The 25970-nt window shown below is 37.3% G+C and overlaps 1 protein-coding gene across 2 annotated transcripts in view; it reads right to left on the bottom strand.

The window, feature by feature from the left end:
- Window positions 1–12200: 12200 nt before the first annotated feature.
- The window catches only part of RIPK2 (receptor interacting serine/threonine kinase 2), a 29636-nt gene continuing 15866 nt past the window's right edge, over window positions 12201–25970 (bottom strand). Inside the window, exons 5-11 of one of the 2 annotated variants that reach the window (XM_060116106.1) lie at window positions 25506–25555; window positions 24293–24454; window positions 19639–19724; window positions 16607–16690; window positions 15188–15278; window positions 13450–13605; window positions 12203–12664 (exon numbers count right to left, since the gene is read on the bottom strand). In XM_060116106.1, the coding sequence (XP_059972089.1) occupies window positions 12327–12664; window positions 13450–13605; window positions 15188–15278; window positions 16607–16690; window positions 19639–19724; window positions 24293–24454; window positions 25506–25555 (967 nt within the window). In that variant the 3' untranslated portion in view covers window positions 12203–12326. Of the gene's footprint in view, window positions 12665–13449; window positions 13606–15187; window positions 15279–16606; window positions 16691–19638; window positions 19725–24292; window positions 24455–25505; window positions 25556–25970 lie in introns of both variants that reach the window. The other variant, XM_060116107.1, reaches the window with a different exon arrangement.

The raw sequence follows: 25970 nt of genomic DNA, 5'->3' as shown, positions 1-25970 counted from the left end.
TATTTTATTTTTTGATGAATTGCTGAGATTTTCCCCTTTCCTGTAGATTCTTGCTTTTTTCTATTTAGAGAAGACCATTCAATATTTCCTTTAGGATAGGTTTAGTATTGCTTTATTCTTTTAGTTTTTGTCTCTCTGAGAAAGTCTTTATGTCTCCTTCTATCCTAAATGATAATCTTGCTGGATAGAGTACAGTATTTTAGGTTGCAGATTTTTCCCTTTCAAGACTTTGAATATATTTTGCCACTCCCTTCTGGCCCACCAAGTTTCTGTAGAGAAATCAGCTGATAGCCTTATGGGGGCTCCCTTGTAACTGACTCTTTGTTTTTCCATTGCTGCCTTCAGAATCCTCTTTTTCATCTTTAACTTTTGCCATTTTAATTATGATATGTCTTAGAGTACGTCTGTTTGGGTTCATCTTGTTTGGGACCCTCTGTGTTTTCTTTACCTGAATATCTGTTTCCTTTTTTAGGTTTGAGAAGTTTTCAGCCATAATTTCTTCAAATACAGTTTTGACCCCCTTTTCTCTCTGTTCTCCTTCTGGGATTCCTATTATGTGTAGATTGACATGCTTTACTTATCCCATAGATCTCATATGTTGCTTTCATTTTTAAAATGTCTTTCTGTCTGCTGTTCTGATTGGGTGGTTTCCCTTATCCTATCTTCCAGATCACTTACTCATTCTTCTGCATTATTTAGTTTGCTATTTATTGCCTTCAGCTCAGTTTTCATCTCAGCAATTGAGTTGTTTAATTTTGATTAGCTCCTCTTTCATGTTTCTAATTCCTTGTTACAGTGATCTGCATTTCTATTGATAGTCTTTCTTAATTCCTTCAGGATTTTTATTACCTCCTATTTGAACTTGGGGTCTGGTAGACTGGAGAGGTCTGTTTCACTGTTCTTTCAGAGGATTTCTCTTGTTCTTTTAATTGGGAGTAGTTCCTCTGCTTTTTCATTTTACTTATATTGCTCTGACTCTATGAATTTCAGAGATGTTGAAGGGCTGTTTTTATGTGGGAGCAACCTCTGTAGACTGTATGAGTCCAATATTTTGGTGTGAGGGCTGTTTTTAGTGTGGATGCTTGCCACATCTTTCCTCAGGGTGTGCTGGCCCTTGTCCCCTTGATAGAGGGTGTGACTGGTGTCATGGTGACCAGTGCCTGCAATGGATGTTGCGCAGGGCCTCCTCTTTGCTTTGTGGCTGTCACAAACCTGTTGGGGGCAGTGTCTGCTCCCCAGTTGTTGGAGTAGAAGCCTCCAGGTAGAGTTCTAAGCTGTGGTGATGTAGACAGGACTGGAGGGCTCCCTCTGGGAAAGGAGCTGCTGTGTGTTCTCTCCAGGAGCTGTTTGCTAGTAAGTGTGACTCTGTGATGCTGCCTGCCACCTGGTGTGCACACCAACAAAGATCACCATTGCTGGTGCTGCTGTCCGTGGCCACCTCCACTGGGGGAGGGCCAGTAATTGGCTTGGAGGTTCTTTAGGCAGGCGTGTGCACTCACAGAGCCACTGGCATGAAAACCTGCAGAAGCTGGTCCCTGTGTCCACTGTGGGAGTGCCAGTAATCAGCTCAGATTTCAACCTGCCTCCATGTGTTCACACCCACAAAGTTGGCAAAACCTGCTGTGACTGGCACCCCGCTTCACTGTGAGCAAGCTAATGAGGTTGCTATGGTGAACCCATGCCCCACCCCTCCCTTCCTGTGTTGACAATGGGGCTTCTATAGCAGACCTATGCTCTGTCCTGTGCACAACCCAGGTTGCAGCTGGGCCACACTCCAGGCCCTTAGGCTGTTTCTGTGCAGCCAAACTGAGTCCCCTCCCTGGGTCTGTCTGCTGAAGCCTGAATATCAGCACTGAGTAGCTGTGCATGCCAGCAGGTGTGCCTCTGGGGCAGGGAAGTGTGGCGATGTGTCACGGACTGTCTGTGCTGGTCTCTCTTTATCTTGCAGCGCTGTAAGCCAACTTCTACACTCTCCTCCTGAGCTTCTGAAGCTCCCTGTCTGTCCTACCAGACTTCCCAGCCAGTGAAGGAGGTTCCCAGGGTGAGGGAATCTTTCTTCTTTCACAGTTCCCTCCCAGGTCTCATCCTGATTCCTCTTCCTCTCCCTTTTCCCTTCATTCTGCCTGGTTATGTGGCAGTCTTACTTGTAGCTTAGGTTGTATGAGATTTTCTGCAAGCTTTCAGTAGGTATTCTGTGAGAATTGTTCCACATGTAGATGTATTTTTGAGGTATTTGTGGGAGGAGGCAAGTTCCATATCACTCTACTCTGCCATCTTGATCCCCTCCTCTATGTGTTTCTTAAAACAAACTATAGCATGCATAATGGCCTGGAGAGTTTGTTAAAACAGATTCCTGGACTCACTACCAGAGATTGATTCAAAAGGTCTGTTAGGGGCCATGAGTTTGCATTTCTAACAAGCTCCAGGTGATGCTAACGCAGCTGCTCTGTGTACTACTCCTCTGGGTAGCACTGCCTTAACATACAGTGCAAAGAATGCATTAGCATTACCTATTACTATCTAGTTAAAAAGTAGATTATTATAAAATTTTAGGCCCCTTCTTAGAGTGATTGAATCTTAGTCATTTTCTTATTAATTCTATTGTTCGCATTCATGTATACCACCTATAATTTAGTACTTCATATTGTCTTTTTATTTGAATATTATAAAATGAAAATTTTATATAAGTAGAAAACCAGTACCACTTGTTATATGTAATTTTCAAATGAAATATTTTAAAAATTATAAAAATTCCTACTATTTTTCCTGAAGCCTAGTCTCTTTTTCTTAACAATAAAGGATGGTAGCACAACTGTAACATTCTGTTTACTTAACTAGATGACTCGATAAAGAATTACAAAGAACTTCCTTTGTGACTCAAATGTTAATTTAGTGCTGTTTGTCTGGATACTACCTAAAACAATCCCATCTATTACCAGTTGTATTCACATTACATCCTGGGAAATGTGATTTCAAGGAAACATCTTCCTCCTCCCTTCTCCAGCTTTCATTCCACTGAACCATTCATTAAAGAGATATTTAGAAACTGTCTACGCCAGGCCCTGTTCTATACAGACAGGTCATACTCAGAATACCTTGTTGCACCTTCCCCTAAACATCACTGTGTTATCAATTACTGGTATAATGAACATTGGTTGCTGAGACTGTAACAATTCTACTAATGGCTGAGAGCTCATTGTAGATTCATCTTGATCCTTGTCATCATCTTCTTCATTGTACATTGTTGTTATTTGTGCAGAAAAATTTTGCAGAGCTGCAATGACGGATGACTGCACCTGTGCCTCCCTAAGTTATGGAAGAAAGTGGCTGGTATGCATGGAGCCATAAGCATACAGACTGATTGGTAATCTTGAGTTTTTAGATCTATGCAGAAAATGAAAAAAAAAGGGCAAAGTTCACTTTATCAATCTAGATACCACATCATCAAATGATAAAAGTCAATTTCAAACCATCAAGATTCAAAACATTTAAAAAATTGTATAGAGAAATGGGTAAAGCCTTCAAAAGATTTTTCCTCCCATTTCCCAAATTAAATCTTTATCCAAACACTTTAAAAAATAAGACATAATAAAAGATAACTCACAAGCTTAGTTTCCAACTTTCCCTAGAAATTTCCATATTTCTCAGAGACACAGTAATGAGGCACCACAAGTCCAGCTCCAAAATGGAGATTAAAATACTTATTTTAATAAAATATTTAATTGCCTGAATGCCATCTAGTAATTTTACTAATTTTTTCTTTTTTCAAACTGTGGGTCATACTGTATATCCCAACTTGAAAACTTGTACTTTCAAATTTATCTTGTATCACACTTTTTGCTGACACTGCTAATAAACATTTTCAGAAAAGGGCTATTATTATTTATAAGTTTTCACATTAGTGACATAACACACTAAACAAATAAAGAACTCACACTGTATATTATTGGTGTGAAAGAGTTAAGAAAATGAAAAAAAAGCATCTCTGATAATATTATGTGGCAATTAAAATGAATGAGTTAAGCTTATATGTGATCTAGAAGGCTGCACATGATGTACTATTAAGCGCAAAAATCAGGTTGCAGTATGATGTGTTATAAGGATGATAATATTAAGAAAAGATCCATCCCCAAATGGGCATATATTTATTTATTTATTTTTAACCTTAATTTTTTTTAATTGAACTATAGTTGATTTACAATGTTGTGTTCATTTCTGCTGCACAGCAAAGTGACTCAGTCATACATATATATACATTCTCTTTTTTAAATATTCTTTTCCATTATGGTTTATCATAGGATACGTTTTTTTTTCTTTTTAACATCTTTATTGGAGTATAATTGTACAATGGTGTGTTATTTTCTGCTGTATAACAAAGTGAATCATCTATATATACAATTATCCGGATTTCTCCTCCCACTTGTGTCTCCTTCCCACTCTCCCTATCTCACCCCTCTAGGTGGTCACAAAACACCGAGCTGATCTCCCTGTGCCATGTGGCTGCTTCCCACTACCTATTTATTTTACATTTGTGAGTATATATAAGTCCATGCCACTCTCACTTTGTCCTAGCTTACCCTTCACCCTCCTGTGTCCTCAAGTCCATTCTCTACATCTGTCTCTTTATTCCTGTCTTCCCCTAGATGTTTTAGAACCCCTGATTTTTTTTTTTTTTAGAATTCATATATATGTGTTGGCATATGGTATTTGTTTTTCTCTTTCTGACTTACTTCACTCTGTATGTCAGTCTCTAGGTCCACCCACCACACTGCAAATAACTCAATTTCGTTTCTTTTTATGGGTGAGTAATATTCCATTGTATATATGTGCCACATCTTTTTTATCCATTCATCTGTCGATGGACACTTAGGTTGCTTCCATGTCCTGGCTACTGTATATAGTGATGCAATAAACATTGTGGTACATGACTCTTTTTGAATGATGGTTTTCTCAGGGCTTATACCCAGTAGTGGGATTGCTGGGTCATATGGTAGTTCTATTTTTAGTTTTTAAAGGAACCTCCATACTGCTCTCCATCATGGCTGTATGAATTTACATTCCCACCAACAGTACAAGAGGGTTCCCATTTCTCCACACCCTCTCCAGCATTTACTGTTTGTAGATTTTTTGATGATGGCCATTCTGATTGGTGTGAGGTGATACCTCATTATAGTTTTGATTTGCATGTCTCTAATGATTAGTGATGTTCAGCATCCTTTCATGTGTTTGTTGGCAATCTGTATATCTTCTTTGGAGAAATGTCTATTTAGGTCTTCTGCCCATTTTTGGACTGGGTTATTTGTTTTTTTGATATTGAACTGCAGGAGCTGCGTGTATATTTTGGAGATTAACCCTTTGTCAGTTGCTTCGCTTGCAAATATTTTTTCCCATTCTGAGAGTTTTCTTTTTGTCTTGTTTATGGTTTTATTTGCTGTGCTAAATCTTTCAAGTTTCATTAGGTTCCATTTATTTTTGTTTTTATTTCCATTTCTCTAAGACGTGGGTCAAAAAGGATCTTGCTGTGCTTTATGTCATAGAGTGTTCTGCCTATGTTTTCCTCTAAGAGTTTTTTAGTGTCTGGCCTTACATTTACATCTTTAATCCATTTTGAGTTTATATTTATGTATGGTGTTAGGAAGTGTTCTAATTTCATTCTTTTACATGTAGCTGTTCAGTTTTCCCAGCACCACTTACTGAAGAGGCTGTCTTTTCTCCATTGTATATTCTTGCCTCCTTAATCAAAGATAAGGTGACCATATGTGTGTGGGTTTATTTCTGGGCTTTCTATCATGTTCCATTGATCTATCTTTCTGTTTTTGTGCCAGCAGTACCATATTGCCTTGATTAGTGTAGCTTTGTAATATAGTCTGAAGTCAGGGAGCCTGATTCCTCCAGCTCCGTTTTTTTTTCTCAAGATTGCTTTGGCTGTTCGGGGTCTTTAGTGTTTCCATACAAATTGTGATTTTTTTTGTTCTATTTCTGTGAAAAATGCCAGTGTTAGTTTGATAAGGATTGCACTGAATCTGTAGATTGCTTTGGGTAGTATAGTCATTTTCACAATGTTGGTTCTTCCAGTCCAAGAACATGGTATATCTCTGCATCTGTTTGTATCTTTAATTTCTTTCATCAGTGTATTATAGTTTTCTGCATGCAGGTCTTTTGCCTCCCTAGGTACGTTTATTCATAAGTATTTTAATTCTTTTCTTGCAATGGTAAAAGGGAGTGTTTCCTTAATTCCTCTTTGAGATTTTTCATCATTAGTGAATAGGAATGTAAGAGATTTCTGTGCATTAATTTTGTATCCTGCAACTTTATCAAATTCATTGATTAGCTCTAGTAGTTTTCTGGTAGCATCTTTAGGATTCTCTATATATAGTATCATGTCATCTGCAAACAGTGACAGTTTTACTACTTCTTTTCCCATTTGGATTCCTTTTATCTCTTTTTCTTCTCTGATTGCTGTGGCTAAAACCTCCAAAACTATGTGGAATAATAGTGTTGAGAGTGGGCCACCCGCCTTGCTCCTGATCTTAGAGGAAACGGTTTCAGTTTTTCACCATTGAGAACGATGCTGGCTGTGGGTTTGTCATATATGGCCTTTATTATATTAAGGTGAATTCCCTCTATGCGTACATTCTGGAGGGTTTTTATCATAAATGGGTGTCGAATTTTGTTGAAAGCTTTTTCTGCGATTGATATCATCATATGGTTTTTATCCTTCAGTTTGTTAACATGCTGTATAACATTGATTGATTTGCATATATTGAAGAATCCTTGCATTTCTGGGATAAACCCCATTGATCATGGTGTATGATCCCTGTAATGTGCTGTTGGATTCTGTTTGCTAGTATTAGGTTGAGGATTTTTGTATCTATGTTCATCAGTGATATTGGCCTGTAGTTTTCTTCTGATTTGACATGTTTGTCTGGTTTTGGTATCAGGCTGATGCTGGCCTTGTAGAATGAGTTTGGGACTGTTCCTCCCTCTGCTATATTTTGGAAGAGTTTGAGAAGGATACGTGCTAGCTCTTCTGTAAATCTTTGATAGAATTTGCCTGTGAATCCATCTGGTCCTGGGCTTTTGTATGTTGGAAGATTTCTTCTTTTTTTTCTTTTGCAGTACGCAGGCCTCTCAACTGCTGTGGCCTCTCCCATTGTGGAGCACAAGCTCCGGACGCACAGGCTCAGCGGCCATGGCTCACAGGCCCAGACGCTCCATGGCATGTGGGATCTTCCCAGACCGGGGCACGAACCTGTGTCCCCTGCATCGGCAGGCGGACTCTCAACCACTGCGCCACCAGGGAAGCCGTGTTCGAAGATTTTTAATCACAGTCTCAATTTCAGTGCTTGTGATTGTTCTCTTTATATTTTCTATTTCTTCCTGGCTTAGTCTCGGAAGGTTGTGCTTTTCTAAGAATTTGTCCATTTCTTCCAGGCTGCCCATTTTATTGGCAGGTAGTTGCTTGTAGTAATCTCTCACGATTCTTTGTATTTCTGCAGTGTCAATTGTCACTTCTCCTTTTTCATTTCTAATTCTGTTGATTTGAGTCTTCTCCCTTTTCCTCTTGATGAGTCTGGCTAATGGTTTATCAATTTTGTTTTTCTTCTCAAAGAACCAGCTTTAAGATTTAATGATCTTTGCTATCGCTTCCTTCATTTTGTATTCATTTCTTTTTTTTTCATTCTTCTTTGTCTACTTGCTTTAGGTGTAAGGTTAGGTTGTTAATTTTAGATTTTTCTTGTTTCTTGAGGTACGATTATATTGCTATAAACTCCCCTCTTAGAACTGCTTTGGCTGCATCCCATAGGTTTTGGGTCACCATGTTTTCATTATTTGTTTCTAGGTATCTTTTGATTTCCTCATTGATTTCTTCAGTGACCTCTTGGTTATTTAGTAGTGTATTGTTTTGCCTCCATGTGTTTGTATTTTGTACAGATTTTCTTCCTGTAGTTCATATCTAGCCTCATAGCATTGTGGTCGGAAAAGATACTTGATATGATTTCAATTTTCTTAAATTTACCAAGGCTTGATTTGTGACCCAAGATATGATCTATCCCGGAGAATGAGCACTTGAGAAGAAAGTGTATTCTGTTGTTTATGGATAGAATGTCCTATAAAAGTCAATTCAGTCCATGTTGTTTAATGTATCATTTAAAGCTTGTGTTTCCTTATTTAGTTTCATTTTGGATGATCTGTACATTGGTGAAAGTGGGGTGTTAAAGTCCCCTACTATGACTGTGTTACTGTCTATTTCCCCTTTTATGGTTAGCATTTGCCTTATGTATTGAGGTGCTCCTATGTTGGGTACATAAATATTCACAATTGTTATATCTTCTTCTTGGATTGATCCCTTGGTCATTATGTAGGGTCCTTCGTTGTCTCTTGTGATACTCTTTATTTTAAAGTCTATTATGTCTGATGTGAGAATTGCTACTCCAGCTTTCTTTTGATTTCCACTTGCATGGAATACCTTTTTCCATCCCCTCACTTTCACTCTGTATGTGTCCCTAGATCTGAAGTGGGTCTCTTGTAGATAGCCTATATATGGGTCTTCTTTTTGTATACATTCAGCCAGTCTATGTCTTTTGGTGGGAGCATTTAATTCATTTACATTTAAGGTAGATATTGATATGTATGTTCCTATAACCATTTTCTTAATTGCTTTGGGTTTGTTATTGTAGGTCTTTTCCTTCTCTTGTGTTTCCTGCCTAGAGAAGTTCCTTTAGCATTTGTTGTAAAGCTGGTTCCGTGGTGCTGAATTCTCTTAGCTTTTACCTCTCTGTAAAGGTGTTAATTTCTCTGTTGAATCAGAATGAGATCCTTGCTCGGTAATCTTGGTTGTAGGTTTTTCCCTTTCATCACTTTAATTATGTCCTGCCACTCCCTTCTGGCTTGCAGAGATTCTGCTGAAAGATAAGCTGTTAACCTTATGGGGATTCTCTTGTATGTTATTTGTTGCTTTTCCCTTGCTGCTTTTAATATTTGTCCTTTATATTTAGTTTTTGATAGTTTGATTATTATGTGTCTTGGAGTGTTTCTCCTTGGATTTATCCTGTATGGGACTCACTGTGCATTCTGGACTTGATTGACTATTTCATTTCCCACATTAGGGAAGTTTTCAACTATAATCTCTTCAAATATTTTCTAAATCCCTTTTTAAAATCTTTTTCTTCTTCTGGGATCCCTATAATTCGAATGTTAGTGCGTCTAATGTTGTCCGAGACGTCTCTGAGACTGTCCTCAATTCTTTTTATTCTTTATTCTTTATTCTGCTCTGTGGTACTTATTTCCACTATTTTATCTTCCAGGTCACTTATCTGTTCTTCTGCCTCAGTTATTCTGCTATTAATTCCTTCTAGAGAATTGTTAATTTTATTTATTTTTGTTCATCAGTGTTTGTTTGCTCTTTAGTTCTTCTAAGTCCTTGTTAAGTGTTTCTTGTATTTTCTCCATTCTATTTCCAAGATTTTGGATCACCTTTACTATCATTACTCTGAATTGTTTTTCGAGTAGGCTGCCTGTTTCCTCTTCAGTTATTTGGTCTGGTGCGTTTTTACCTTGCTCCTTCATCTGCTGTGTATTTCTCTGTCTTCTCATTTTGCTTAACTTACTGTGTTTGGGGTCTCCTTTTCGCAGGCTGAAGGTTTGTAGTTCCCGTTGCTTTTGTTTCTTCTCCCAGTGGCTAAGGTTGGTTCAGTGGGTTGTGTAGGCTTCCTGCTGGAGGCGACTAGTGCCTGTGTTCTGGTGGATGAGACTGGATCTTGTCTTTGGTGGGCAGGACCGCGTCCAGTGGTGTGTTTTGGAATGTCTGTGAACTATGATTTTAGGCAGCCTCTCTGCTAATGGGTGGGCTTGTGTTCTTGTCTTGCTAGTTGTTTGGCATAGGGTGTGCAGCACTGTAGCTTGCTGGTTGTTGAGTGGAGCTGGGTCTTAGCATTGCGATGGAGATCTCTGTGAGAGCTTTTGCCGTTTGGTATGACGTGGGGCTGGGAGGCCTCTGGTGGGCCAATGTCCTGAACTCGGCTCTCCCACCTCAGAGGTTCAGGCCTGACACCCGGCCAGAGGACCAAGACCCTGTCAGCCACTTGACTCAGGAGAAAAGGGAGAATAAAAAATAAAGAAAGAAAGAAAAAAATAAAATAAAGTAAAATTAAAAAATTAGAAAAAATTTAAAAAAATTCAAATAAAAAAGTAATTTAAAAAAACAGACAACCAAACCAAAAAACAAATCCACCAATGATAAAAGCTGTAAAAACTATTCAAAAACAAAACAAAACAAAAAAACCAAAAAAATGGACAGACAGAACCCTAGGACAAATGGTAAAAGTAAAGGTATACAGACAAAATCACACAAAGAAGCATACACATACACACTCACAAAAAGAGAAAAAGGAAAAAATATATATATATATATATAAAGGAAGAGAACCAAATCAATAAACAAATCTACCAATGATAATAAGCTCTAACTACTAAACTAAAATAAACATAAAACCAGAAACAAATTAGAGGCAGAAAGCAAACACCATGTCTACAGTTGCTCCCAAAGTCCACTGCCTCAATTTTGGGATGATTTGTTGTCTGTTGAGGTATTCCACAGATGCAGGGTACATCAAGTTGATTGTGGAGATTTAATCCACTGCTCCTGAGGCTGCTGGGACAGAGTTCCCTTTCTCTTCTTTGTTTGCATGGCTCCTGAGGTTCAGCTTTGGATTTGGCCCCGCCTCTGCATGTAGGTCACCTGAGGGCATCTGTTCCCCGCCCAGACAGGGAGGGGTTAAAGGAGCAGCTGATCAGGGGGCTCTGGCTCACTCAGGCTGGGAGGGAGGGATAGGTATAGAATGCGGGGCGAGCCTGACTGGCACAGGCTGGTGTGACATTGCAACAGCCTGAGGTGCGCCGTGTGTTCTCCCAGGGAAGTTGTCCCTGGATCACAGGACCCTGTCAGTGGCGGGCTGCACAGGCTCCAGGAGGGGAGGTATGTATAGTGACCTGTGCTTGCACACAGGCTTCTTGGTGGCTGCAGCAGCAACCTTAGTGTCTCATGCCCGCCTTTGGTGTACACACTGATAGCCGTGGCTTGCGCCTGTCTCTGGAGCTCGTTTAGATGGTGCTCTGAATACCCTCTCCTTGTGCACCCTGAAACAATGGTCTCTTGCCTCTTAGGCAGGTCCATACTTTTTCCTGGACTCCCTCCCAGATAGTTGTGGATCACTAGCCCCCCTCAGGCTGTGTTCACATAAGCAACCCCAGTCCTCTCCCTGGGATCTGACCTCTGAAGCCTAAGCCTCAGTTCCCAGCCCCCACCCACCCCGGCAGGTGAGCAGACAAGCCTCTCTGGCTGGTGAGTGCTGGTAGGCAACAATCCTCTGTGTGGGAATATCTCCACTTTGCCCTCTACACTCCTGCTGCTGTGCTCTCTTCCATGGCCCTGAAGCTTCCCCACTGCCCACCCCATCTCCACCAGTGAAGGGGCTTCCTAGTATGTGGAAACTTTTCCTCCTTCACAGCTCCCTCCCAGAGGGGCAGGTCCTGTCCCTATTCTTTTGTCTCTGTTTTTCCTTTTTCCCTACCCACGTACGTGGGGAGTTTCTTGCCTTTTGGGAAGTGCGAGGTCTTCCGCCAGTGTTCAGTAGGTGTTCTGCAGGAGTTGTTCCACGTGTAGATGTATTTTTGATGTATTTGTGGGGAGGAAGGTGATCTCCACATCTTACTCCTCTGCCATCTTGAAGGTCCCCCCCGGGCATATACTTTAAATATGAGCAGGAAGAAAGGGATAGAATGATACACATCATGCTGTTAACTTTGACTGTTACCTTGGTTGTTACTTGAGGCTAGAAATAGAAGTAGAAACACATGCTGAAGGATTAATTTTTTCTTTATACACTTTGTATTGCTTATCTTTGAAACAATTTTCTAAAGAACTCAATAAATAACATTTAAAAGTTTCTTTAAGTCTTCAGAAAGTCAAGCATCTTAAACAAGTAATAAATAATCCACAAAGAAAGTATATGTGAAAATAGTTCCCATGAGAAACACATGAAACCTGAAGACACTGTTTTGTACAATAAAAATATAATTATTACATTGAAAAAATAGTTTCAATTAACCAAAGAGACAAAAAGAACTATGCAGCAAAAATCAAACTTTCTACTGTATTAATTTTAAAAATACTGTAATGTCATGGAAGGAGACTTTTATCTGAAGAAGAAACTTCATTAAAGTTTCTAATATTCATATGAATCTCATAAAAACAACATTATCAAGGCAAAAGAAATATAAAATACCCTTTTATGAACTGACTTTTCTTCTTGCAAAATAGTTACTTATAGGTTTTTATTGTGAAATAAATTTAAAGATGGAGATTGAGAAACCACAAGTATTTCTGGGTAAGGTTGAAGACCCATTTGCTTGTTATCTTTCAATTTTTGTACTATAACTTTGGCAAATTCTTCTCCTTGGATGTCACTAGTATCCAATAATTGTCTGACTTTTGAGGTCCTTGTAGGTTTGGTACTAATGAGTTCATAGTCCTCCTTCATGATCAAATCCCTGGATAGGAGGGCATCTAGAGATTGGTTAAGGCAGGCTTCAGTCATTTGGTTCACAATATCTTCCCTTTTACTCTGGATCCACTGTTGGGTTATACCAGGCTGAAATTGCTCTGTAGAAAAGCAAGGGATGACAAGTAAGAAGGTGGGGACAGATTTATAGCTATGAGTAAAATTAGATGAAAAACAAAATAATAAGGCATAAAGCCTAATTTTACTATGATTGTGCTCATATGGAACACCTGTATTTTGAGGGATGCTATTTATTTTCAGGAAACATTCAGATATTTGGGTTATCTCTTCCCTTTCCCTGCAAGAAAAAGCAGTGCATTTTTTTTTGCGGTACACGGGCCTCTCACTGTTGTGGCCTCTCCCGTTGCGGTGCACAGGCTCCGGACGCGCAGGCTCAGCGGCCACGGCTCACGGGCCCAGCCGCTCCGCGGCATATGGGATCTTCCCGGACTGGGGCACGAAAATGTGTCCCCTGCATCGGCAGGTGGACGCTCAACCACTGCGCCACCAGGGAAGCCCAAAGCACTGCATTTTTATACACTATAAATCATGGGGGCAAATGTCACTTTTTCTCAGGTTTTTTTTTAAACATAAAGAATACCTGCATATTTGATAAACAAAAATATATTTACCTTTAGTAACATATTAAGTCACACTTCCTCTTAGCAATCCCTCCCTAGATAGATGTTCATGGAATACCATTTTGGCCTATTATTACATATCAACACTCATGTCTTCAGGGATTGGAAGTGCTTTCCTACTTATGGTATGTATATATCATACTGAAGAAATAAAGACAAATAAAACATCATATAGCAAATCTACTGAACATATGGTTGTGAGATAAATGGCATCATTTACAAAGTGTCTCATAGTACATATTTACCTGAATTTCCCTCCACTGAGAGTGGATTTATTATTGCTAAAGAGCATGGAGCAGCCCTGTGATCACAGGATATTGCTCTTTGAGCCACAGAAATGTTACTGTCACAACTCTGATTTACTGGACATTGACGCATCACAGAAAAGTCTTGAGTTTTTCCTATAAAACACAACATCTTCATTAGGGGTAGAATATTCCTTAGCTATTCCTATTAGCTAAAATATGAACATTCGGTGTCTCTTAATTTTTCACTGCATAAGCTGGTTCATAAGCCTAATTCCACAAGTAAATATTTTTTAGAAAAAAAAGGTTTATGCTTAATGTTTTTACCATATTTCTGTCTGTCCTATGTAAATTATAAATCATAGAATTTTACTTCTTCATGTGGTACCATATTTTTTCTTCTGTGTCATCTTCCTCCTTCTGCACTTCAAATGTGTCCTCTAAATTTACATATGATGTTCTACACTCTCCTTTGGTAAACTTATTCAACCTCAGGGCCTCAGTTGTCACCTCCCTTCCCAAATCCATGTAATTAAATTTTCTGTCTTCAGTGAACCTCACATTTTCAACAGCTCAAATTAAAAAGAAATTAAAAACTTAATTATTAATCTTAACTTTAAAACCTGTTTCAACTCCTATTTCTGTTAATAGCACCAATGTTCTTCCAGCTAAACTTGTTCAGCTTTAGCTTTTTTTCTCTCTTCCTTCCTGCAAGTGAAAAGTGTGTCCTCTGTAACATCTCTCACACTATTCTCTCCTTCACACTCTGGAGCAGGTCTCATAATCTCCCACCTGTAGTACAATAATAGACCAATAGTCTCCTAACTGGTCTCCCCACCTTGAATCTCCTTTTCCCTTCCAAAATATCCTACATATTCCAGCCAGGATAAATATTCCTAAAGCAAAAAATTTTATCATGTCACACTCTTGTTCAAAAATTTGCAGTAATTGTTCCCTACCCAAGCAAAAGAACCTGAATGGCTTAGCCTAGTATTAGAATTCATCATGATATGAGCCTGAATGGCTTAGCCTAGTATTAGAATTCATCATGATATGACTCCACCCTCCTGATCTTTTATTACCTTTCATTCACCCTCTTCACCAGCTAAACCCAACTACTCACTGTTCTCTGTTTTCTTGCTTCTTTGCCTCTATGCTGTTCCTTTTGCCTGGAATTCCCATCCTTTTTAACTATAGGTCCAACCTTCAGCCAGAAATAATTTCTTCATGATGATAACATGGTGTAGTTGTGACATGAAAATATTTATCAAAAAGACCTGGCTTCGAATCTTGATTTGCCATCTACTAACTATGTGATCCAGAAGTCTTGATCTTAAGAATCTGTAAAATGAGGAATATCTCCCTCACAAGGTTGTTGTGACAGTGTTTTGTAAAAAATGTTACTCTTCCACTATACTACCATAGTTCTACATCCCTATATCTTTTACAATGCATTGCTCTTTGTCTAATATTATGGTGACTTAGAAACATTTCTCCTCCTTACAAGAGATTTTTAAAAATATCTTTCTGTAGTGTCTAACATAATGCTTTTAATACTTAAATATATTTGTTTAACATCCCACTACTATTTTCACATCTTTAGACTGTCACTTTTAAAAAATGAGTTATAAATGCAAATGAAAGACATGTTCCATACAAACCATGACTGCTTGCAAGAATATGATCTTGAAAGAAAATTGAAAACTTGCAAGTAATACTGACTGAAAAATTTACATACTAGATAAAAAATTGTCTTGAGGAGCTGACAGGGACCTTGAGGTTCCAGGAGAAACACTAGTTTTATAGAGCTGAGAGGATCCACACGATTCCTAAAATAAATAGAAGATAAATGATTTAGGTTAATGAAAAATCATTTTAAAAGTTATACAGCTTTAATTTCTAAACAGTTCCTGCTTTTGGCTTATTATAAACAAAGAATCAAAACTAATACAAATTACACTTTACAAAATTAAACACATATGTGAAGTAACAAAAAAGTGAACTTGATTTCTTTATCAGGTCAATTGGATGGGTGGGGCAATAGTTAAATATATTAGAAATCTTTTTTTTTTTTTTTTTTTTTTTTGCGGTATGCGGGCCTCTCACTGTTGTGGCCTCTCCTGTTGTGGAGCACAGGCTCCGGACGCACAGCCTCAGCGGCCATGGCTCACAGGCCATGGCTCCGCGGCATGTGGGATCCTCCCGGACCGGGGCATGAACCCATGTCCCCTGCATCGGCAGGCGGACTCTCAACCACTGCGCCACCAGGGAAGCCCCAGAAATCATTATTTTTGCAATATTTTGTACAAAATCTCAGAGACTCTGTCCAGCTCATGAGAAATTTGAGATCTGCAGCTCTGATTACCTACTGATTTAGAGCACATGCCTATTCTCAATGCCTCAGGTTCCTTCAACATGGAGGAGTGGGAATACATGGAAAAAGTAATATAGAAGTTGGATCCAATCCTAGCTCTGTCACAGAATTATTACCTGAACTTCAACAAGGCATTTAAATAATTTGGCTCTCAGGTTCTTTTTCTGTGTATTTATCTAAAAATGAGCATGTATGGGCTCAAAGATCCAATGATGAGATAGTGAATATAAAGGTGATTCAAAGACTACATACTGTGTTTTAAGATTCATTTTGAAGGTATTATTACTTTTCTGAATCTGTAAAGAGAACATATCTTATATATTCTTAAAAGAAATCATTAATATGAAATAATTCTGAATGAATGCTACTAAAGAAATCCTTCTTTTTGGATAGTCACACAAATGGCATTTTTTAAAATTAATCATTGTAAGAGGTTAAGAACAAGGCAGGTATTATAGCTTTTTTACATTTGAATAAGAAGGTATAAATATAGTGGCAGAAGTGTACCAATGATTTGTCTATGTACTACCCTGGAACACCATCCATTACATAAAACAAGGACAGGGACAGAAGTCAATGCCCAAGAAAGAAAGGACTGTTGATTTGATGAGATGAACAATGAACTAAGAATCAGAAGAGCTGGATTTCAAATTAGAGATTCCCATTCTAAAATCCTAAAACCTCCCTGGACTTTAGCTTCCCATCTATAAAAGAGTGAGATAGACTAAATGATTTCTCATATTCTTCTCACATTTTGAGTTTAATCAATGTAGTTATTTTTACCTCCTGTGGACAATAATTTACAGGTATGTTCGGAGATAACTCCATTTTCTTCTTGTCACATAAGTGAACGGCACTTAAAGCACTCTGTAATAAGAATGAATATATGTACTTGAATTAGAGATAAGTAGAAAATTATATGAGTAAAATATAATCTACTTAACATATTTTATATGTTTATACAAAATCAATAGAAAGAAAATCTCAATCAGTTGAGAATATAATATCTAACTTAAAGGTAGAGATAGTGTAGAATAGGGGAAATAACTTTAGAGACACAGGCTTTGAATCCTGCCTCATATTAACTGGTTACCTTGAGCAAATTCATCCTTTAAAATGGAATAATATCTACATGCAGGATCATTCTAGAGATTGAGATAATGAATATAAAGTATCTGGTTCAAACTAGGTACTTAATATATTTCAATTTGTGTGTGTATCTATCTATCCATAATTATTAAGCATTTACTATAATTTAGGCACCATGATTCTAAATACTATTATTATTTTTATTTTATAGATAAGAAATTGAGGGCTGGACTAAGTAAAGGAGGCAGAGTGCCCTAATGGAATGATGGGGGCCAATGAGATCTGGTTTAGATCCCAGGATACCTGTTTGACTTTAGGCATGAGACTTAAACTTAGTTTACTTATCTGTAAAGTGGAGATGAGAATACCTATTTTGCAGGATTACTGTAAGAAGGATTAGAAGTAATATATGCAGAGGCCCTAAGATTACTTTGTAAGCATTCAATAAATGGTAGCTATTAAACAGATGATTTATTTAAACACTATGCCTTTGTACTAAAATTGTTTAGTGATCCACTCCTGTCTCTTTAAGCCAGACTTGGATTAGCTGCCATCACTATTGAGTGATTTAAAAGCAAAACCATTAGTCTGCTTTTCTTCCCCAAACCAACATAACATCAAATGCTATACAGAACTTTAGAAATTGGTGGGATCCACACCCAGCCCTTCATTATTCATACTTAACAACTTCTGCTCCATAACATGTCTAAGAAGTTTTAGGAGAAAAAAACTACTATTCATCTATGTATATAATCTATGGGGCATAGTACTTTACACACAGCAGTCCAGTGAACATTTGTTAAATACATTTTTATATGAACCTTTAAAATTCATCTTTGGATCCATTTCTGTTATGTAAATTGCTTTTGTTCTTTTAAATTTATTAAAATATTTCTTGTTATACAGTATCATTAATTACTAACATCACTTTTCATAACCGATCAGTTAATGATAATTCAAATTATTTATGAACTAGTGAGTCAGTCCCTAGAAAGAAATAAAACGACATATCAAAGAAAACTTTTTTTGATTCAGTTTTTACTGCTCAAGACATAAGCGATACTATCTGTGAAAACAGGAATTATAGGAGCCAGTTCAAAGAACTGAAAAAAATGTAGGAAACTCAAACAAAACAAGTCACCCTAAATTGTGATCTTTGTTTTCAGAAATTTATGAAAAATCTTATTATCTTAATAAATTTGTATTCTACCCTTGGCCCTGCCATTAGTTAGCTGTGTAGAGTGTTATGTGACTTACCCTATACCTCAGTTATCTCATCTATAAAATGGAGATGATATTCTTTCCCTAACAGTTTTACAGAATTAATACAAGGATTTAAAAAAAAAGAAAAAAATAATGACAACTCTGAGTGAAAACAATACAGCAACTTAAAACAGTGACCAAAGAAAGTAATGCTATTAAATGATACTCAAGTATTTAAAAATATACACTAAATTACTTTATTTAAGAAGCAAAAATTTCTCCCCCAAATTAACAGTTTTAAATATAGATCCTAGTATTTAAGTTGGTTGGGGACAAAAAAGGAACTGAATTGGTTCTCTTCCAGTTCAGTTTCTTATAACCAAGAAAACAGACCCTTCTATCCACCTCTGCTTGGCAGAAGAGGAGAAAGTTGTGAAGAGAGAAAAGGGAACTGAAAAGACAAAGCAAAAATAAATGTTAACAGAAGTTTGTATCTACTAAGAAGCAGAGAGATTGGAATGTTCTGAAAAAGACTACCTACTCAGAAGCAGAGAAGTCAATGAAAACTTATCAAAAGATTAAAGCACAGTTCCTCCTTAGTTCCTTAAAAAAACTCAGGTACTAATACTGCCACCATCAATTTTAAGTTTGGTTAAGGGCAGTTGTTTCCTTTATGCACTTCCCTTTTAAACCAAAGATTATGTTAACAGATCCAGCAAACTGCAAGAGGCAAGCAATGTCATTTAGTGATAAATCAATTGTAGATTATGCCTGTTCACAGCCTAAGACATTGGCTAATAAATGATGGTTTTTATTATCATATCTCAAATGCAACTTAATGAAACCCAGAAAGTGTTAAACTAGGCTAACTTTGTCCCTAAAGGACTGTAGTTGCTTTCTAAACAATTTTTCATAGCAGCAAGAAAACCTTGCAGTAATGGGTCCCTTCAATTGTTTTTCTGAGCTACAAGAGCAGAATGAGTAAATAAGACAATTGTTCTAGGTAATTCATATCAACTGCTACTTTGGTCTATGCAACATGGAGTGTTTGAGTGGGAAAACAAAAAGATATAAACAAGCCATAGAAAATACACATTTGGGCCTCAATTATTAATAAAAATTCTACAGCTTAACTTGGCAATAAAGTGCCAATAACCCAGACATCTTTTACTCTCTATATATCAAAACTTTAGAGAAATAAACATAGATTTAAAACAACAACAACAACTGTAGTAATTTAGGGCATTAACTGTATACAACTGGCACGCATTACACGTTTTAAATTTACATTTGCTATATGAGAGGTCTGAAAATCCCTTTGAAATCTGGAGGCAGCTGTTTGAAAGAAATGGAAAAGTTCTTTGGTGGCAGATTCAAGACAGCACTCATACTCTCTGATAACTACTGCCCCAGTACTGTAGCTAGTATCTGTGGAAGGTATGTAGAAAAAAACTAAATTAAACTAAACTAAAACTCTCCATGATTTAACATTCTAATTTCCAGTATTACATTTAATAATTTACCTTTGTTTTCTTTAGTTGAAGAACAGCTTCAAGAAAAGTTATTTCTTCAAATGTTCGCAGAACTGGTTCAAGTTCTATTAAACATTCTAAATAAGAAAAATAAAATGAGTTCAGGTTGCTTATAACCATTAAAATGAAAAACATAAACGCTAATATTTAACTGATAAGACCCTAAGTAAATTTTTCCCCAAACCGATGACATTCAACTGTCTTAAGAGCATTTAGTACAGGCATAAAGATAGACATATCTAAAGATAGATCAATGGAACATAATTCAGAGTCTAAAGCCCTTACAAGTATTGGCAATTGTTTTTTGACAACTTGCTAAGGCAATTCAATGAGGAAAGGATAGTCTTTTCGACAAATGGTACTAGGACAGTTGGATATCCACACAAAAACAGAAAAATTTAGATTCTTACCTCACAACATACATAGAATTAACTTGAAATGGACTATGCACCTAAACGTAAATATAGGTGAAAATCTTCATGACCTTGAGTTGGGCAAATAATTCCTAGATATGGCATCAGAAACAGGATCCATAAAAAATTTTTGATAATGGGACTTCAAAAAAATTGAAACCTTTGGCATTTAAAGAGATGCTATTAAGAAAAACAAAAAGACAAGTACCAGAATAGAACACTTTTACCTATCATGTATCTGCTAAAGAACTTATATCTAGAATATAAAAAGAACTCTAACAACTTAAGACAAACAACCCAATTTAAAAATGGGTAAAAGATTGAATTTCACCAAAGGAGACACACAAATAGCTAAAAAGCACATGAAAATATGCTTAAACGCCTTTAGTCATTAGGAAATGCAAATTAACACTACAATGATGCATCACTCCATACCCACTAAAATAGGTATAATTAAAAAGACAGAAAATAACAAGTATTGACAATGATGTAGAGAAACAGAAAACCTCACACATTGCTGGTGGGAATGTATCATGATGCAGCCACTCTGGAAAACAGCTTCGCAGTTTCTTAAAAATGAAAGATAGGGGCTTCCCTGGTGGCGCAGTGGTTGAGAGTCCGCCTGCCGATGCAGGGGACACGGGTTCGTGCCTCGGTCTGGGAGGATCCCACATGCCGCGGAGCGGCTAGGCCCGTGAGCCATGGCTGCTGGGCCTGCATGTCCAGAGCCTGTGCTCCGCAACGGGAGAGGCCACAGCAGTGAGAAGCCCACGTAATGCAAAAAAAAAAAAAAAAAAAAAAAAAAAAAAGAAAGATAAATTTACCATACGACCAAGCAATTCCACTCAGGTAGTTACCTGAGAGAAATGAAAACATATACGTTCACACACAGACTTGCACATGAACAGTCATAGCATCATGATTCATAATAGTCAACGAGTACAAACAATCATAATTACCACTATTACTACAATAATATATGGACCTGTTGCTTAAGGGAGAGGCCAGGGCTCTAGATATAAAACCGAGCACCACTAACATATAGATGGTATAAAAGCCATGGTCTGGTCTGGATCATCTAGGGGGAAAGTACAGATGGCAAACAGTAAAGGACCCATATTAGAGCTCTGAGGCATTCCAACAGTTAGAAATTGAGCAGAGGAAGAAAAAAAGAGATAGAGGAAGAAAGGATAATAGGGAGTATGGTCTCTTGTGTCTTGGAAGCTATCAGAGGGAAAGTTTCAAGGAGGGAAGAGTCAGCCATATCTAATCTGCTGAGAGGCCAAGTAAGATAAGCAGTATTTTCCAAAATTGCCATCCTTGGTAACTTGAACAAATGCAGCTTTAGTGGAGATATGAAAACAGAAGACTGATGTAAGTTTGTTAAAAACTGAATTAGAGATGAAGAAGTAGAGACAATAAGTATGGGCAATTCCTACAAGGTGTTTAGATCTAAATGGGAGTAGAAAAATGAGGTGGTAGCTGAAGGATGATATGGGGTCAAGAATTTTTTCCTATATAAAGATAGGATATAATAATAGCATAGATCTGTATGACAGATGAACGATCCAGTAGACAGGCAGAGATTGGCAATGCAAGAGCAGAGAGAGAATATAAGGAACAGAATGCTGGAGAGAGTAAGGGAATGGCATCCAGAGCACAAGTAATACTGTTTACAATTGTATAAGAACACTTTTTTCCCTCTGTAAAAGAGATAAAGCAGGAAAGACACGTCAAGTACAACTAAACTTATAGATCTGGTAGTGGAACAATGAGGGAGTTCTCTCTCATGGTTTCTACTTTCTCAATGCTCAAAAGAAATACAGAACATAGGGTGTAGGAGGTTTAAGAAGGGAACATAAGGTACAATATGCATTACCCCTGTCTTCTCTTCCTAAGTTCAGAATCTATTAAGAAAAGCCACACAATAATGATAGATGATGATCAAAACATCACCTTTATTACTGATAAAGCTAATTGGAATATGTCCCTTTTTAGATCTGTAGCATATGGGCTTAGTAATACTTTGTCCCTTCAGTTGACAGTTTTACTCACTCAGCTACAGGCCTCACCTGCTTCCATATGGGGAAGCACAAAATGTGTGCATCCTTTAGACAAGCTTACTGCTAAAAGGAGGAGAAAACTGAGAAGGGACTAGATAAGTACGCTTGCTTTTTCTCTAAAACTAACAAATGAGGAGGAGGAGTGCTTAGGGGCAGATAAGACCTAGAAATGTTCCTCCCATGCTTTCCTTCTTGGGGATTGAAATGGAATTTCATCTTCACTTTGGAAACATGCAGTATGGGACTTACGCATCTCCTACAGTAGTACAAGATGATCATCTAAGTCTGTAATTCTCAAACTTTTGGGTCTCAGAACTCTTCAAAATTATTAAGAGCTTTTGTATATGTTGGTCATATCTATTGATATTTACTACATTAGATTAAAACAGAAAATTTTAACACATCAGAGTATATGAAAACACATTCCATTATCCGTCGGAGCAATGATATCATCATACTTAATTTAGTCTCTGGAAAGATTTTTCCAGAGGATGAGAGTAAAAAGGGAAAATAATACCTTAATATTTATTATTTTGAAAAGTTTTGATTTTGTGAACCCCTTATAAAAGTCTCAGGAACCAACCCCACCTCCAGAGGTCCCTGCACCACAACTTAAGAACAGGTGATCTATGAGGATGGAATAGTAGATGTATTTGAGAAACATAACAAAATTGCTAAGTAGTGTTTAGTGCCTAGTTTTAGCCATTAATTTAAAGAGAAACCAATGAATTCCATTCCTGGCCAAGATGAAGCAACAAGGACCAATTCACCCTCCTGCCTTAAACAACTATTAGCCAGATAAAATGCATGAAACAGTGGTTTTCAAGACACTAGATATCAGGCAACAAAGGACAGTGATCTCTAAGTGATAGGAAACAGCTGAGGTCAGCCTGACTACCCAAGCTTACTGCCTTGGGAGAGTTTCCAGCTATACTACAGGGTAGGGAAGTAAGGCGGGGCCCAGGGGAAGCTCAGAGTTGAATAGACAGGGCTGGGAGTTAGGATAGACAGAGGCACATAGAGTTTATAGGACAGAGCACCAAAGAGGAGAGGTACACAGACAGAGAACTCCAGAGATCCGCAGAGCGCTCCTCTCAAATATTCAGCAGCACTGATCAATGCAGGATGTAGAAGTCAGTAAGCCAAAAGGCATTGCTCTGCAATGAACAATAGGGAAAAACCAGGAAGTTTGTAGAGAAGTACTGCCTAATGGCATGATTTTCAGAAGAGCTAGAGTCTTTAGGGAATGGAGAAGAAATTACAGTTTGGAAGTGGCACTGGGGACAAAGGAGATATATATTGGGTTGGCCAAAAAGGTCGTACAGGTTTTTGTAAGATCTTATAGAAGAAGCCAAACAAACTTTTTGGCCAAGCCAATACATACATACATATATATACATATTTATACACATACACACACACACACACACACACACACACACCCTATTACATGGCTCTGGGAGATAAGAGATAAAATGTTAATCTATTATTATAGCAACTTTTGATTTTTTTAAAATACAATGTTGATGAGCATTAGATATAAGTTTTGAATGGAAAATATATTTGTGTTTTTTTTAGTTGGAAAGAAGGTTCCCAGTCTACAGCTTGTCTTTTCATTTTCTATAGCATCTTTTGAAGTGTAAAATTTTTCAATTTTTTTGAAGTTCAATTATCAAAGAATTTTTTAATAGGTCTTGTTTCTGATGTCATATATAAGAGCTCTTTGCTTAACCCAAGATCATGAAGATTTTCTTCTATGTTTACATTTAGGTGATGATTCATTCTACTTCTGAAATAAATCTTAATTCTATCTGATTTTTCGATCTCCAGGATTGCTCTGGAAATTCTACTCTTGCCCTTCTCCAATGAATTTTATACATAGCAGCGAGTGATATCTCCTAAACTTAAATTTAATCATGTTATTTCCCTGAAAAACTCACTTTAATGGCTTTCCATTGTACTTGGAATACATTTCTAACCTTTTTATGATAGTCAACAGCCTCTCCTTACCACTTCAATCTCACCTCATAAAATAAAAACAACTTTGAATTAGAAAAAAAAACTTTGAGCTTGTCATCTAACTTGTGTAGCTGTTCAAGGAATATTTTATTTACAGAGTATTTGTTATTTTTGTAATTCAAAAGGTCCAGATTAAAACTGTACACTAACTTAAGAAAGACGGTCTTTCATCTGGATTTTGCGCCCATCCACTTTCTATTAGAGAGATCATAAGTGCTCGATGAGGTATATCAAATGGCAAACTTTCTTCATTAGTGTCAGGTCGATGTCCTTGTGACACACTATACATAATCTGCAAAGGATTGGTGACTTCTGTCAAAACAAATATATTTCATTCATTAGAAATATATTATGATTTAATATATTAAATACATTCTAAAGCCAACCAAATGAACATGAGGGAATCTTAAAATCTTAGGAATAATTCATGACTTCCCTTTCTGTCAAAGGAATATTTATATCCCAGCTATTGCCAGACTTGCTGCCTCTCGTGGGAGGAGTTTATATCTTCACCTCTTTTTTTTTTTTTTTTTTTACGCGGGCCTCTCACTGTTGTGGCCTCTCCCGCTGAGGAGCACAGGGTCCGGACGCGCAGGCCCTGCGGCCATGGCTCATGTGCCCAGCCGTTCCGTGGCATGTGGGATCTTCCCGGACCGGGGCACGAACCCGTGTACCCTGCATCGGCAGGCGGACTCTCAACCACTGCGCCACCAGGGAAGCCCTATCTTCACCTCTTTAATTCTGGGCTTGGCCATGCGATTTTATTTGGCCAATGGAGTATGAAGAGAGCAGAGTAAAACAGAGCTCAGCAGAGCCGAGCAGAACCTAGCAGAGTCAAGAAGGGCCACAGCAACTAATAACCCAACGTGAATGAAAAATAAATGTTTAGTTTGTAAACTACTGAGATTTTGAGGTTGTTACATAGCAAACTGACCTAAATGAACCTCAAAATAAAGAGACAATATTATCAGAAAATTTGAAAAGTATTCTTCAGTGTTTTCTGGTCTTTAGAAGAAGCACTAGTTAAATTTTTATACAAACGATTTTATAGCTGGAATGAATCTTAGAAATAAGAATTCAAAATTCTTATTTTGCAGATAAAAAAATGAGGACTGAAGAGATTTAGTGGCTTATAATAGAGTTAATTACTATCAGAACAAGAAGAAGCTACGTTTTTCTGATCCTTAATCCAGTAGTTTCCAACATACAGTGGATTCACATTTATAAATTGTTGTTTTTCTAGTGTGTTTTCCACAAAATGACTGTTAGGCAGATTTAAAATAAGTGATCTTTATTCAGATAGTTCTGAGTATGACTTACCAATATGATGTCACCTAGAATAAGGAAGTCAAAGTACACTTACCTTCAAAAGGCTGTTTTCTAGATAAGACTTCCCATGTGATAACTGCATAGCTGTTTAAGATAAAAATATACATATAGTACTTTATAAACTAACTATTCATAATAAACTAAAATGGTACTGATTTTAAATGCTGACTGTGGAGATACCATTTTTTAAAGTAATAATGTAGTAAAATGCTGCTTAAAGAGTCACTATATAGAACCAAGATGATGAATATTCATATACAGTTTTGTTTTGAAAGGGAATTAATTCAATTTGAAAAATTAGGAAATTACTGTAATAAAAAATTGAAGTTATAGGCAAGGATAACTTGTGGATGATTCTTTAACACCTAGATAAGCTATGCCCTTTAATTACATGATTCTATTATTCACACAAAATAAAAAGCAATAAAAAAGGCTGTCTCATGTAGCCCTATTCTATTGACTCTTTTTCTGGTGTAAGTACTGTCTCTTTTGGTAGTGT

The sequence above is a fragment of the Mesoplodon densirostris genome, chromosome 13, assembly GCF_025265405.1.
Source record: "Mesoplodon densirostris isolate mMesDen1 chromosome 13, mMesDen1 primary haplotype, whole genome shotgun sequence".
In the NCBI taxonomy this organism is placed as follows: domain Eukaryota; kingdom Metazoa; phylum Chordata; class Mammalia; order Artiodactyla; family Ziphiidae; genus Mesoplodon; species Mesoplodon densirostris.
Note: the sequence above shows the minus strand (reverse complement) of the source record. Positions and strands in the feature narration are given on the sequence as shown.